Here is a 16,057-nt window from a genome sequence, read left to right on the forward strand (position 1 = left end):
TCGGCAGATTTGGATAATTTTTCTTGCTCTTCATTCTTACAACCCTTCTCTTCCCTTTTACAACCTTACTCTTTCTCTCTTATACAATTAGCAAGCGTGTAGGTATTGGTGTTCTATACTTTTAGAGTGCAGCTCAAAAGAAAAAAAAAAAAAAGAACTTTGTATCCTCGGGACAATATATCCACAAAATCACCTACATTATAGAGAAATAATTATCTTTAAGAAAGTATCTTAAGTGATACATCTAGTTTAATTTATTTATATTTTTATAATTTTTTTTTAATTGATACCGGAAGTTTTCCATTAGCACATGCCGGTCGAAATAGATCTATGCACACATCATGGCCAACTACTATAACCAGAATGACTTTATGGTTGCGAAGCTTGCGCATATGTTCATCGAGCTCGGCTTATCATATTACTCTCATGCCATCACGGATGATGTCTGCAACCCTAACATCTTCATTTAGACTGTCTTCATCCCCAGTATATATATTCACCCTTAGATGGTAATAACTCTTGGAATGAGGTACTGTTATTATATATCCAAATGAACTCAAGGACGGGGTTAATTGAAGTCTCTCACATTCCCCTTATCAACATTGAAAGCTTGTGTTCCTTGATGGTGCTTTCAAGCATGGACATCTAGGTGGGGACAACGAGAAGTGGACTCCGATTCTTCATCCCAAGATAACCTAAGGTGGACCAATCATTTTGGATGATGGTGAGCAACCGGAATAAGTTAACGTTTATGAATAGGGGAAATTTCATCCCTAATTTATAATGGTCCCAAAAACTAAAAAAAATAATCATTCACTGATCCCATGATGTTTGCTACAAAATAAATGTAAGCTTTCTGGATTGATTTGTGAATAGGAATAAGGGGGGATTTGATATGCAATATTGATAAAATTTTGGATGTGACATGAAAAAAGATGTTCCTCTTCTTTTGTATAAAATTTATGAATAAAGAGTTGAGTGCCCGATATCTTAGAGTTTTAGAGTCAATATGGGCAGCTAGGACCTCTCCATGTCATTAAAGATTTCTCCCTACTCTTAAAATAGACAGGATGTATTGATTTAGATTCGGCTTTTTCAAGATTTTTGGGCTAGGAGTATGACATCTTAGATTGTAATACCCTGCCTTAAAATGTAGTAGGCCAAGTCCATTTGACCAGATCAAAAGTTCAATGCAAGCCCAAATCAGAAAAAAAAAAAAATAAAAAAAATAAATAAATAAAGCACGTGTACTGCACTTGAGATGAGAGATGGTGCCAATGGGAGACTCTTTGCCCAATTTCTCTACTTTAGAGTTCAACTCCCATAGGAACTCAGATGCTAGAAGGATCTCTAAGACCCTAATCCTCCTCTATTTAAACCAATCTGGGATTTTCTTATCTCCACCTTCGATTTTTGATCCTCAGAGCCGGTCATCCCATTATTTTTATATCAAACAAAATCTACTTCCGCTGCTACATTCACCAAAAAAGTCATCGAAGTATTGCCGAAATGAGAAACAAGATCCGTACTCTTCTAATTAATCCTTTCTTACATTTCTTTGGCCCTTAGACGTTGGATTCTAGTCGGCTAGTTGCCGGTTTTCATCAAGAAAATGGATGCTTTATTTTACTCTATCTTCTTGTTTTGAGTTGGTCATCAGAATAGATAGCTTGAGAGTTAGCTTTGGCCGCCGGTCCCTGATAGTGCGAAGTCGTATTATCAGAGTTAGCCTTGGATGCTGTCAGCTATGGTTGGCAATAGGAGAGATTAGGTCATGTTTTCTCTTAATCTTTGACTCCTTTTTGAGTGCCATCGACTATTAGTTCTACCATGCCAGACAATAGATTTCTCTCCATAGAAGACCACTGCCATCACCCATCCTCCGTCGCCTCCTTCCTCTCTCTATCTTTCCTAAATGAAAATCTAAACCCCTTCCTTTGTTTTGCCAAAGCAAGGAAGAAAAAGCAAACAAAAGAGGAAAAAAAAAGCAAAAAAAAAAAAAAAAAAAAAAAGAAAGAGAATTTTCTCTCTCTTCTCTCTTTCATCTTTTTCTCTCTCTAATTTCTCTCTCCATATTTTCTTTGTAATTTCTCTTTAGTTTCTCTTTCTAGATTATTTTGTCTCTCTAGTATTGTTTAATTTAGCAATGGCCTTTTTTCAGTGGTTTGACCGACCTTAATGAAGAGGGATTTCGATCCGTGATCGTTGGACAGTGTGTCACCCTCTACCTTGGTCATTGTAGAATACTATTGTATTTGATTATCTTCAATTTTTATTGAACCATCTATACTCTATTCGGACCTCCGATTAGATATAGTGTTTTGATTGGATCGACTTTGGCCATTGGGCATTACCGCCTAATTAGTCCTATTTCATCCTCTTAGTTTCTCTCTTTTCTCTATTCTTTCTCTAATTGATCTATGAATTCAATGAAGGGTCTTGAGTCTCACTGTTTTAAATCCGAGATGATTTCGATAAGGATTTTTGAACCGTCTTGTTAATCAGATAACATATCCATATTATCTGAGCCTTTATCGAGCATCTTAAAATCTAGTCTTTATTGATCTTTATCGAGTTCTTATATCCTAAGTGACTCTGATTAGATAAAGTTACTTAATCAAACTAATCCTTGATCATCAGATAGTATACTGGTTTTCACTTTGGTTCTTGTTGGATACTACTGGTTTGATAATTTTTGATTTATTTGTTGAACCACTTGTATCTTAGTCTAATCATGATAAAAAAAAATCATCTTGCTTGGGCTGATTGGAACATTGGGCGCAACTGCTTTGCTAGCCCTACGAAGGTGTCCAAAACTTAGGATTTTTGTTCTTAAATATTCATAGATAAATTTTAATAAAAAATTATATTTTTAATAATAGATTTTGAAGGACTCTCTCGGGATTGATTAAGCTGTTTGTTCATTATTTTTATAGAGGTAAGTAATGAACCGCCTTTTTGAAATATTTTATAATTTATTTTGAAAGTAATTAATTAGTCTTTGATTTATGTGTAATTTATAAAATTATATTTAACAGAGAGTGGTTTGCAAATATTGAGATTTTTGAAAAATTATAATTTATTGATTTATTTTAGAATATATATATAAATATATATGTTGAATAGAATTATTATACATATTTATAAAAATACTTTATATGCATTGGATTTGAGCTCTCAATCTAACTATATTATTTGGATCCTGTTAGTGGGGGTTAACATTAGTTTTTTGGATCCTGCCAATAGAAGTTGTACATGTTTTCTGGACTCTGTCAATGGACGTTATGTATTGGCACTTCAATTATGATTGAACTCATTATTTCTTTTTTGATTCCATCATAAGGTATAAGTATAGCCATAATTAAAGATTATTGAGTTATATATTATTTATTTCGAATCAGATTTATGATTATGTATGCATATATATATATTTTAAAATATTTTATTTACTTCAATTAATATAAAATATATTCTTATATTTATTTATCATAATTGTTTGTGAATATTATATCTTATGATAATATCTGAATTGAGATATTCATTATTTATTGGGCTATTGAATCCATTATCTTCTTTATTTTTAGATTCTAATACTTAGTTGCGGACGTCGGTGTTACTTGGGAGTGAGACTAAAAACGAGATTTGATAAAACCAATATTGTTGAACTTAGATTTATTATTGTTATTTTAAATTTCTAGTGGAAATTTATTTAATATAAGATTTCTAACTTTGATTATCCATTAGATTAGTTAATAAATTAAATTTTAATTTTTATATATTTAAATTAATTTTACTGTATGCATTTATATCATACTTAGAATATCTTGCATGCTTATGGAGAGAGATTTTTATGAGTATGCGACGGTTACTATGATCTTTGACTCATGATCTCGAGTCAGGGGCGTGATGTATATAGAGTTAACTTAGTGGCTGTAATATTTTTTGCAGTCATTTCATGTGCAATTGCTTCTCTCATTTTGAGGCTCTAGAAAGCACAGAAAAATAAAAGAACTATTAGAAGGCTTTAGGCATTTGAGTGCATGCAGCCTTATGTAGACTGGCTTGAGGCATTTGCTTCGTGATATGGTTGAGATGAATATGTTTACACATGTTTATCATTGAGGTGCAGTGATGACTATCAAGCATCCAAACATGGCCCGGCCTGGTGGATGCCCATGCCTAGTTGCTTGCATGGACATCTACCGGCCTACATAGCAGCCAATTTATCATTTTCTAAAGCTTTCCTAAGAATTTTCTTTTTTTATTTTTAATATTTGCGATCCCCCTCCTTCCTCCATTAATTCTCTCAAATAATTAACGTGAATTATATGTGGGAGGTTATCTTCTCAGCGTTTCACGTGTATGTAATTCCATTTTGACATATATTTTACCACACATATTTCTTGGCTTGGTGACGGACATAATAAACTACACCTAATAAAGCGGGACTTTGCAGCAACTCATGCGTCCTTCCATGTGAATGTCGTGTGACAAGATCTAATCATTTTATTTATTTCAAAGAGTTTTACTTCTCAAGAACTATTTGACCTTGATCAAGGTAATTTTTTCAAAAGGTAACTATGAAGAGGGGGTTTTGGAAAGATCTTTCAGTTGTTGCAAAGAGCATAAGATGGATCGTATTATTTCCGAAATGCATTGGTAAAAGGTGTGGTTGATTGAGTTGCAATTTCTCTTTTGAGGAGCGACTGAGCTAGCTGCGCACTCCATCTAACGATCCGAAATCTCTATACAGTAAAAGATTTGTATGTACCTGCGGGTGCGGGAACTGACAAACGCACAGAAAAAAAAAGTGTCGGTGGGGCAGGCCGCATAGGCCACAAACATCCCGACGTGATTCCACTGACCGCACGGTACCAGCCACCAACTTTCAGAGAGAGAGAGATAAAAGATAAGGAGCCAGCCATAGGGATACAGCCCCCTGTCTTGAAGGCCCTGATGGCCTTCTTGGTCCACTGGTATCACCTCCTCTGCCTCGCCGTCGTCGTTGGAGCTGTAGCCGGCTCTCTATGGGCAATATTCCGACGCAGCGAATGCGGCCGGCACCGAGACCATGATACCAAGCATGAGAGCTTGCTGGCCGCCGGAGATGGGTCGATGACCAGCTACGTGGGCTCGTGCCAGCTATGGATGAGCCGGTGGCGAGGAGTTCACCCTGTGTTCCTGCTCGCGTTCAGGCTCCTCGCCGCCGTCACCATGGCCGCCGTCCTGTTCTGGGATATACGGACTTACGACTTCAGCATCATGTTGTACTATACCGAGTATGTATGTAATCCCTTGCACTCTCTTTATATATATATATATATAGAAGTGGCAGTAGAGGAGTTGTGATGTACTACGCTTAATTGTTTCATTGTTTAATTTGTGTCTCCCTTCCCAGCCTACAGAACAATTTGATGTCGGTTGAAGCATGCTTTTGTAGAACAACTAGATGAATTCTTGGTGTAATGATTTAGAATAAAGTCAAGTAGAATTAATGCTTGAAATAGTTTTAGCATTGAGATTTCAAAGCTCATTTTGTGTTTTCTGGTTCTCAATAACAACATTTTCAGAGCTTTTATGCATGCTCATAATCAAAATAAAGAGTCACTAGAATTTTAAAAAGTGAAGCCTTTTAAATACCCACTTTTTCTTAGCAAATTGCATTTCCTAGTGGAGAAGATTATGGGTGCGATTGTGAAGCGTATGACGATTGATTGTGGCATGTTTCAACCCACAAACGATAGTCCAATTAGTGAGATAATGAAGGACAAGTTAAGGACCTTCACAATGTCTAAGAGGAGGTACAGAAGCACTCAGCAAATGTGTTGAGACATAGATAAAGGTTTTGGTAGCCAGATCTCTTGTCTGAGAATCTACTATCCTAATGGGTTGAGACATTAGATAAAGGTTTTGGTACCAGATCTCTAGGCTGAGAATCTACCATCCTAATTAATTTCTTAGTGTTGGAGAGATCAAATGCTGGGAACATAGAGTTCACTATGCATGGGTGGATTGTTTATTTTTTTATTCTCTTTTTATGAAGGAAGAAAAAAGGTAATAGAAAAAGGGGTTGATGACCATAGGGTGTATTTTGTGGCTGCTTGATGTCTACTGAAACATGACCTACTCTGCAACCTATCATACCTACCTACTCTGCAACCTATCATACCTACCCGACGCACCCTAAGTTCCCTTAAACGTCACCTTACCATTACGTTGGTCCTTTTCCGAGGTTCTGTTTCTAGGTCCGTGTACTTCCGCTCCTCCGAAATCAACGCCCCCTTTCTCCCTCTGTACATCGGGGACTTTCTATAGGGGTTTCTTCGTCGTTCTCGCCGTCCGTGGCGACATAGGGTTTCCGGCAGCCGGCGATCATGGAGCATGGCGAGGAGGAGGGTCTGGGCTACTGGATTCGATGGCAAGTGCCTGTCTGCTTTCTGGTCATCGCCTCCCCCACCGTCGGGGCGACGGCCGTGATCTTGAGAGCCAGGGCGGATCCTCTGAGAGCCGTTGATCTATGGATCCCGTGCTGGACGAGGGCAAACCCCCTCTGGCTCTTAGCTTTTCGAGGCCTCGCTCTCGTTGTCTTGTCCTGCTTGCTGTACCAGATGGTTCTCCTCGACGGCGCCTTCGCCTTCTACTTCTACACTCAGTAAGCCGTCTCAGATTCGGGTTCTTCTAATGGTAATCGAAAGTGCAGGATTTTTGCCAATTTGCTGCTCATAATGACTTAAAATGGAACATTTTCCGTAACAGAATCCAATTCCAGTCTCCCGGTGTGTAACTCTAGTGGGCATAATTTCACCGCAGCTTGGTGCTTTTTAATATTGTTATATGTGCAAATAAAGGTTAAACATTGGAACTTTTTAACAGGTAGTATTGAACTGATCACAGAAGCTACCTGAATTGCATTCCAGTTGTCCTGTTTTGTTGTTTTGGCTTTAAACAGAACATATATAGTTTGCACAGAACTACATCATGGTTATAGGGACTTAAAAGTCCAAGGATTTTACCAGACTAGGTCTCAGCTGGAGGATTCAAGGGAACGAGAAAAGGGAAAGACCTCAGGTAACATGGACGGATTGTGTAAAGGGATCTGGAAAAGCTTGAAGTAGTATGACAGATAGATCTAAGGAGGAATACTTGGTGAATGATGATTCTCAACTCTGAGCCAAATAGCTGGTGCAAGGAATGATGGTGATGGTCATGGTGGTGAATGTGTGCTGTTGTTTCAACTCAACTAATTTAAGTTTTCGACGAATTGTCTCCAAGGTTGTTGCCCGCAAACTTTATGGTACTTGTTGCGGCCAATCCCCTCTTCGCCTGATCGCCGGGAACGAGCGCCTGCAAAAAAGGAAGTCCACACTGACCGGAGGCGGCTCCGGCGGGGATTCTCCGACGGTCAAGTCAGAGAGGTGACTGGGCAACAGTGAAATGAAGACAGAGAGCTCAAACGAGAGAGAGAGAAAGAGAGAGAGAGGAGGAGCAAGCCTGTGGTTTTCCCCCCCTCCTTGCACTGTTGCCTTCTCCGATATTTATAGTGGAGCGTGGTATGGCGCCGTCATTAATGGCGCGGACAATTGAGGAATTGTCAACTCACTGTAGACTGTCAGAGTCACCGTAAAAGTGTCATATCGCCGTGGGGCTGTCAAATCACTAGGGTTGACAATGCCCTAGGTGGGATAATGCCCTTAGGTGGCAGTGCCGCATGTTGCTGTCAGGACTGACAAGCTCTGGCGGCTGTGCGGCGATCGGAGGAGTCGACCGACCTTAGGTCGGTGGCCATCTGTGTGGCGTCGGGTGGAGATTCGGGTCCCTTTGACGGTCAGCGAGTCATGTTGCGAGAGTCGGCCATCAGACTCCCTGGTTCAGTCGGCCCGGAGAGTGGAAACCCGACCGACATATCCACAGACGGAAAGGGGCCGTTAATCGATCGGTCGGCCGGTCGGTCCCTCCGGCAGTCGGTCAATCGGTCGGCCGTAGGTCCGATTATAAGTCGGTACGGGCGGGGTCGGTCGGTATTCCCCAACAGTACTCGCTTGAAGAGAAAACTCAGACCACTAGTATTTGTTGACCTATTGTGAATCCGTAGAATTGTTTTGCTGTCCTTGAGGTTTGCGCCTTATTTCTGCAGCTATTTATTCATTCCATTTTAGTAGAGGATTTTTGCGTTTTTACCAGGCTATCATGCCTAAGAATCCAGTTTTTTGTTTAGAGCTCATCAAATGGAGTATCTTAGAAATTTGACTTCGTCATCTAGGCCCTAGCTTGAAATTGTGCATTACATGATAACAAGGAACACAGCTTGTAAACCTATGCCTATTTAGATCCAATAAGCTTATGCTTTTGATCTGCTTTCCTTCCTAGTGGTTGAAGGTGTCGTCATTTTATAGTCTCTCTTCCCTACTATGGGCTTTGATTGATTTATTAATCAGTAGGTGTGCCACTTTACTTCTTGCTTCTGTTCTCATGTTTATCCTTTCGGTTAACTTTTACTGCTTTTATAAAATGTAAGGATCATATGAACAGTTGGAGGTAGTATCCATACCCAATTCCATGCCAATATTAGTAAGTACATATCTTTAAGTTAGACTCGCTTGATAAATCACACACACACACACACACACATATATATGTATATATTACTTGAATCAAATAAAAAATTGTAGCTATGGTCTTTGTTTAATTTATTGTGAATTATCTTAACTCTTCTTTTCTGGATGAATGATTTGCAGGTGGACCTTTACGTTAGTCATCATCTATTTTCTGGTATATTTCAATATTGCACTCTTTTGTACTATTATATTATTATTTCATGCTGAGAGTGCTTCGATAGCTTGATGAGTCTTTTATTGCAGAATGCATGACCACACACATTCTTTTATTTTCCAGAAGTCTTTTAGGCTAATGATTTCTTTCCCTCTATAGATTGCCACCTCGATATCTGCTCATGGCTGCTGGATTTATTCAAAACATGTTACTGAAATAGAGGAGGCTGATGGATTTATCAAAAGGGATTGTGAAGAGAATATGCCTGCTATGAATTTTGGGCCAAAAAGAAACAGGAAAGCAATCAAATTGCAAAGATACTATGAGCAAGGAGAGAATGAGCAAAAAGCTGGATTTTGGGGATACATTATGCAAGTCACTTATCAGGTTAGGATCTAGTAACTGTGAACTATCATATTAGATCCACAGTTCGCTAATTGTTATTCATGAATCTGGATGCTTTAACAAACAACCCTCAATTTCAATATTATAAATAACAGACTCAATATTTGTGAGTATGTATTAAAGTTCATTTAAAAAATAGAAATATTATGATTTTCTCTAGGTTATGAAGAAATTAACAGTTATCCTGTTGTCTTATTGTTTTTATGGGTTCAGTTATTCTAATGGGTTTAATCATTAAATCAATATATTCACTTGAGCAGACTAGTGCAGGTGCCGTTGTGTTGACCGATGTTGTCTTTTGGGTTCTTCTGGTACCATTCTTGTCAGCAGAGAATTTCAGTCTCGACCTGGTGCGTACTCAGTACTTGAATAATCTTTGTAATAAAAATCTCAAAGTGTGATCATTCCTCTTCTAAGCCTATCTAATCATGAAAGCTGGCAAGTTGTTTGCTTTTTGCTTTAGATATACATAAATTAGTGCTTTTAGTAAATGTTTTTATTATATAGAGGAAGGCATGTGACGAGATATTTGCTAACCATTATAATAGTTTTTCATGAAGGGTACATTTATCTTTCTTGTACTACTGGTGGTAGGTAATGAAAAAATATACCCATGCTCTGCCTAGTTTTGAGAGGCAAGACGGCACCACAATCCAAAGTTTACATGTCAACTAGTTAAGGATAGCACTTCAAGTCATTATCTGATGTGAGGGTGGCATGGTGAAACATCACAAGTAGATCTTTACATGCTTCTTGACTGCATAGAATACATCTATACGAGCTTAGCTTTTTTCTTCATTCTACATGTAAATCTGATCTTGTGGAATATGTATTTTACCATGTATATGCAAATAAAGCAATTAAATAGGAGCTGCATTGAAGGGCAATAGTAAATAATAAAGTTAAACTGACCAATTAACATTAAGGGTCTGTTCTTTTATGGATAAATATCATGAAATAGTTGGTCAACTTTTTCATTGACCAACTTACCCATGTTCTCATGCTTTTCAAGATGGATAAGTTACTTTTTATGGATAGCATTTATCCATGAAATGAGAAAAAAATCTTATCCACCTAGACGGTGGCTAAATTATTTTTCCATCAGCTAGTAAAGTAGGCATTTAATTTTATTCTTAAAATGCCCTATTCTCATTTTCAATGCTTCCATCATTCAATGTCCAATAACTCAGTCATCCACTTTCTTCAAACCTAAAAAGTATAAAGGGTATTATGAAAAATATAGATAAATTTTAGCAACTTACCCAAGAAAGTATTAATGCAAAAGAATATGGATAACAGATTTCGAAGCCATTTTTCTCATGCGTAAAAGAACACGGATAAATTATTTTCTTGTCTAAATATTGTCTGAAAAATATAGATTCTCAGATAAATTTTTTACCCACAAAAGAACGGGCCTTAAAGAATAGAAAAGAGCTAGTTCCTTGCAGCTTCTTGGGAATAATTAGTGTTTATGTCAAAACATTGAAAGATGTTTGGTCTTTTATTCAATTGACTTATTCTATAATGTGAGACTTCTAGTCATCTGGTTTTACTTTTGTTTTTCTTTGTTTTCATTATGCTAGGTGATCCAGTGGTACTGCATGAAAATATTATTATAAATGTAATATACAAAAGTATTGAATGCAGCATGGTGATCATTTTTCAGGCATTATGATAAAATAGCCAGCAAGCATTACGTTAGCTACTTTGGGATGACATCATCAATCATTTTTCACCACTGCTTAGTATTAACAACTACATCCACAATTCATGTCCACATTTCTAAATCCTACATCTAACCATGGATCATGCAATTTTTATTTTTTCCTTAATTCTCAAACCCTTGATACATATCCAAGTCTCAATTCTAACTAATCTCTCCTTAGATCTTAATGCACATGCCTGTACCATTTCAGTTGGTTCTCCACCAGTTTATTATCTATGATGTTCTTCATACTCTACTTTTGCCTACTCATTTTTTATTGTTTCTGTTCTTTTTTCTTTTTGTCATGCATCGACCTGTATTTTTATCTCTGCTGTGCTCATCTTATATGTTGTGCTATGTGGGTTCTCTTTATTTGTCATCATGTTTATCCATGTGGTATCTCAGGCTTTGCCTGTCTTGGTTCATTTCATTTATGTCACAAGAGCATGCTTTGGTTATATAACCATAGAAGTAACTCTCTACATGCTCCTGTTCTATCAAGGTGCCCTCATCTCTCTCCCTTCCTATGTTAACATATTGAAAACAACTAGATTAATTATCACATGAATGTTGATTTTGATTGAGGAATTTCTGTTGCTCCTGAAAGTGCATTCCATTTGTATCTTATGTCATATTGATTTTTAGGCCCTTATATTTTAAAAACTTGTCCATAATTTTGAATCTAGATTAACCTAGTCAGGGGCAGCGGTGAGGGTGGTGGAGAGAGGAAAACCAGAGGAACTGTGACGTGTGGGATGAGAGGGAGGAATAGTTGCGGTGATGTTCTTAGTCTTTTATGGGTTCTTAAGTGAAGGGGGTGGGGCACATGGGGGATCAAATAGTCTCATGCATAAGGATCAAAATTTTGTTGATCAAGGGTTTTCACAACCATTTTGAGACTTGGGCATCGTCCACCACCTTCTCATTACCTGCCCTCTCATTAGCCTTTCATGATTCCTCCACTTCTTTTGGTAAAATAGTTCCTCCACTTTTGTGAATAAACAAACTCTAACTTGAGTGCCATTTTCAACTATTAGACCCATAATCATGGAGTTACATATTTGCAGAACGGGATGGTACCATCGGTATTGTACTTCTTGACATGAAACACAATATTACTGGTGTCAGGATTCCAAAGAACACAAAAAGTGGGCTGTGTGGTGCTGGAGAAGGAGAAGATTGTAGGATGCAGGAAACAGGCAGAAATGATGGCGGGGCTTCACCAGAGGATGTGTAATTGGTGGGGCTTCAAAAAATAACAGAGCAGGGCGGCCTCTTGTTTGTGGGTTGACCCGGCGAAGGTGACGGTCATGTCAAGGGAGAGAGGGCAATGTATCTGGCAGAAAGAGTTGGTGCATGGCAGCTTCGTAGCAAGCCAACAACCCCAAAACCAGTCCTGAACTCTCGATGACTTATTTGAGGCTTTAACACCCAGACCAGCCTTAATTACCCATTTTACCCCTGTGGTTCAGTGGAAGACCTGGTCTTTGGGCGATTCGGATGCAGCTATCCTGAGAGACAGGATGGGATGAGGGATGATACATGGGGTATACTGTTCCACGGGAAAAACAGGATGCCCTTGTACCACAATTTTTCAACCCTTGCCCATAATAATGTGTTCCTGATTTCCAACTCTTTGATAAGTTTATACAATGAACTGTAAATAATTCTATTATAGGTTTTTTGTCTCGAAAGGCAAATTTCTGCACCAAAACATTTCTGTTTTGTAAGGTTGTAGTGTTCGAAATACTATGCACCAATTCGTACAAATTGAATGGACTATCTTGTCATATATTAGAGTCCTTTTTTTTTTTTTGTTTCATGGCTCTGCAAGAAGCTATAAAATGTTCAAGAATCCTTATCCATGTTTGTTCTTTTGCTTATCTTGTTGAACTTTTTGTTTGGCAGGTCATGGGTTGCATGCATTCCTTGAATCTTGTTTTTCTTGTACTTGACACTGCCCTCAATAGCCTGGTAGGTATTTTGCTAACAGAAAGTAGCTCACTTCCAATAGTACTTTCTATTTGACACTATAGAAGTGAATCTTAAATTATCTTTTTCAGCCTTTTCCCTGGTTCCGTATGGCGTATTTCGTTCTTTGGAGCTGTATATATGTGATTTTCCAGTGGGTTTTGCACGCTTGTGGATTTTCATGGTAAGTACTCTACTTTTCTGCTGAAGGATGAGGCTATTCCTTCATGATATCGACATATGCATAATCATAATACACATGAATTGGAAAGGATAATCATATTTTACAGAGTATGGGGTGATACAACATTACGAGCCTTATCTCTTGGACGAATTATTTTCTTATGCTATAACATGGATTAAATACTTTCCTCAAGAACCTATGGATAGAATACAATTAGTTGAATTTAGTTCTTATTTCTATATTTTAGTTATGCAATTTATCTCTTTAGTGTTCAACATCTTAAAGCTATAACATGCATGACATGCTTCGTATTAGTGTATGATTAATTGAGAGTTAGGTTTTGTATCTCCTCCAATTTGGAGGCAGTATGATGTTAATAATCGGCATTTCATCAGGTGGCCATACCCTTTTCTTGAGCTCTCAACTCCTTGGGCACCACTGTGGTAAGCATCATCTCCTTCCACTTTCCCCTCTTTTTCATTCCTCATGAGATTCTAACGGCTAACTTAACTTGCAGGTACTTAAGCTTGGCATTGGTTCACTTTCCTTGTTACGGGCTATATAGTCTAATTGCAAAAGTGAAGATAACATTTTTCACTAAATTTTTCTCCCATGTATGCACGAGGTTGTGTTAGTATAGAAGATCATACATTTCCATGCAAAATTATATTCACAGGAGGGCAATAAACAATATTCTTTTTCATAGACATGATGAGAAGAATTTTAAGTGCAGCTTCCTTCCACCAGCTTCCATATCTTATCTAGAATTGTAAATTAGTCATGAACTTTTGATGGTGTATGTATTATTGACTTGGAGAGGCAGGCTGAAGGGATCATATAGAATGAGGTGTGCAGCCTGTTCATCAGAGACTCAGGTCCCTTCCATCGGATTCCAGAAGCAAGCAGTGGAGTTGTGATAATTATGATGCTTTGAATACTGGGGTTGCATTTGTAGACCATGCAAACTGGCTGGCAAATGCATTGAAAGCTTTTGAAAGTAGTCAATTATTGGATCACCAATCAGAAACAGAAGGACCCTATTGAGTTAATGAAACTAGCGATGAGAGACGCGAGTTCCTTTTGTGTCCGATGTTTTGATGTAATTTTAGCCTTTTAGGCTAAAGTTACATTGTTACTTGCATCGGGACAAAATTACATTGCTACATATGCTCAAGTCTAGATTAGGTATGTGATGAAAACATTATTCAACCGGTTATGAAATGTTTAGGACTCCACATGTGGACAAAAATACATATGACAGAACAATTGAATGAAACGGCATTGTACGTGATAGTTCCATGGATCCAACAAGCATCTGCGGATATCTAAAGAAGGCGAGCCGAAAGAATTATATTTTAAGAGTGAAAATAGATTAGATAATATTTATCTGAATTTATTTTTATATCGTATTCAAATATGGATAGAAATTTGAATATCCTATTAATATTTGTATTTATATTTATAATCGTAAAAAAAAAATTAGATATAAATAGATAACTATATGATCCGTATTTGATCATCTGATTATATTTGTAATCATATTTAATTTTATGTAGTGCTCAAGAATTTTTAAGTAAAATATATAATCATATTAATATGTTATTAATTTAATTTATTATATATTTAGTAATATCTTTAATTTTATTGTCATAAAATTTAATTATCTGATTTATATCTGTGTTTATACTCATATTATCAGTATCTGATTTGTATCTGTATTTATTTAAAATAAATATGGATATAATTTTATGCATCTGATTAATAATCATATCTGTATTTGTCAAATAAAATAATTATGGATATAGATATACTAATATTCGATCTATATTCAATCCAATTTAAATCCTACCATATCATCTAAATCATACTTAAATCAATAGGTATACCTAATTATTCAACCATCTCTCTTGCGAGATGACAAACGATATAGCAGTCATTAAGTTATATGATCTAAATGTTACTTGGCATTTAGTTATCTGAGAAATATTCAACCATCCATCTGCTAGAATTTTTCCTTCACGTGGAGACGTGAATTCAACTTATGTGGCAAGTCATTATGACCTAGACCCAACATACCTGTATATTCCCTTCCGTGCTCTTATTCATATCTCGCCATGCGAAATAGCTCTGTCTCTTCTCTTAACATAAATCATCCCAACACAAAGTTTCTTTGCAAGCATCTGACATGAGACCCCTAAATCAGTCAATTGTCCATATGCCATCCATTGCAACCAAAAACTCTCTAACTTTTTTTTTTTTGGTTTAATTGTATAAAAAATCATAAATTTTTTGAAATTTTTGAATTTTATTTAGTCAATCAAATCATCGAACGTAAAATTCTTTCAATTCGAATCTTGACTTTAATTTGCATCTGCTTATCGTGACTAGCTTGCCACGTGATATATGTGATCCACTTACGTGGCTTTTTTTTGCTGATTTGAAAAAAAAAATCTAAAAATTCTCTTCTCTTTTTTCTATTTTCTTCCATCTAAGATTTATATCAATAGGAAGATAAAAAAAAAATCCATTCTCTCTGGATCTTTATACTCTCTCCTTTCCATCTCCTTAGAATAGAAAGAAAAAATTTTATATTTAAACTTATAGAGATCAAAATTAATGCAACTTTATCTCCTCCAATCCTCTTTCACCCCAACTTCATCATTCCACTTATCTCTTATCAATAGGAGAAACCCTCTTTTTCACTCATCTAAGATCTCTTTCTTTTTTTGGTCAGCAACCTCTCCCTTCTTAAAAGTATCTCCTTTAGGTTACTTTCGCATGACCATAATTAGAAGATCATCTCCTTCTCGAGTGAAAGCTCAATGCACTGGGCTTGTATAGGCTATACATTTTTTATGCTCTTCTCAAGGCTAGCCTTACAGACTTCCAATCCAATCCATTCATTGTTAGATGTATGCCATAGAAGTCAATCAGATTAACACAAATATATATTCTGAGATATAATTTTGTATTTAAATTTTTTATTATTAATAAAATTGAGTTTTTATTTTTATTTATATTGT

General features: G+C 36.8%; 1 protein-coding gene across 2 annotated transcripts; it reads left to right on the forward strand.

Annotated features, from left to right (window-relative positions):
• Window positions 1–4,913: 4,913 nt before the first annotated feature.
• LOC105059763 (uncharacterized) lies at window positions 4,914–13,780 on the forward strand. Of its 2 annotated transcripts, none has more exons than XM_010943189.4 (8): window positions 4,914–5,279; window positions 8,736–8,769; window positions 8,929–9,156; window positions 9,435–9,524; window positions 12,788–12,853; window positions 12,943–13,034; window positions 13,430–13,477; window positions 13,552–13,780. In XM_010943189.4, the coding sequence occupies exons 1-8, from the start codon at window positions 4,957–4,959 to the stop codon at window positions 13,667–13,669; spliced, it is 999 nt and encodes a 332-aa protein (XP_010941491.2). In that variant the 5' UTR covers window positions 4,914–4,956; the 3' UTR covers window positions 13,670–13,780. The 2 variants fall into 2 exon arrangements, with proteins under 2 accessions (XP_010941491.2, XP_010941492.2); XM_010943190.4 differs by lacking the exon at window positions 4,914–5,279 and adding an exon at window positions 6,221–6,652.
• The last annotated feature ends 2,277 nt before the right edge of the window (window positions 13,781–16,057 follow it).

This window comes from Elaeis guineensis, chromosome 10, assembly GCF_000442705.2.
Source record: "Elaeis guineensis isolate ETL-2024a chromosome 10, EG11, whole genome shotgun sequence".
Classification (NCBI taxonomy): Eukaryota; Viridiplantae; Streptophyta; class Magnoliopsida; order Arecales; family Arecaceae; genus Elaeis; species Elaeis guineensis.

Bases quoted from the DNA above. Each gene is read 5' to 3' on its own strand.
- LOC105059763 (XM_010943189.4), top strand. From the start codon at position 4,957: ATGGCCTTCTTGGTCCACTGGTATCACCTCCTCTGCCTCGCCGTCGTC. The intron at 5,280-8,735 runs GTATGTATGTAA...AATGATTTGCAG, and splicing joins ATCATGTTGTACTATACCGA to GTGGACCTTTACGTTAGTCA. The intron at 12,854-12,942 runs GTAGGTATTTTG...TATCTTTTTCAG, and splicing joins ACACTGCCCTCAATAGCCTG to CCTTTTCCCTGGTTCCGTAT.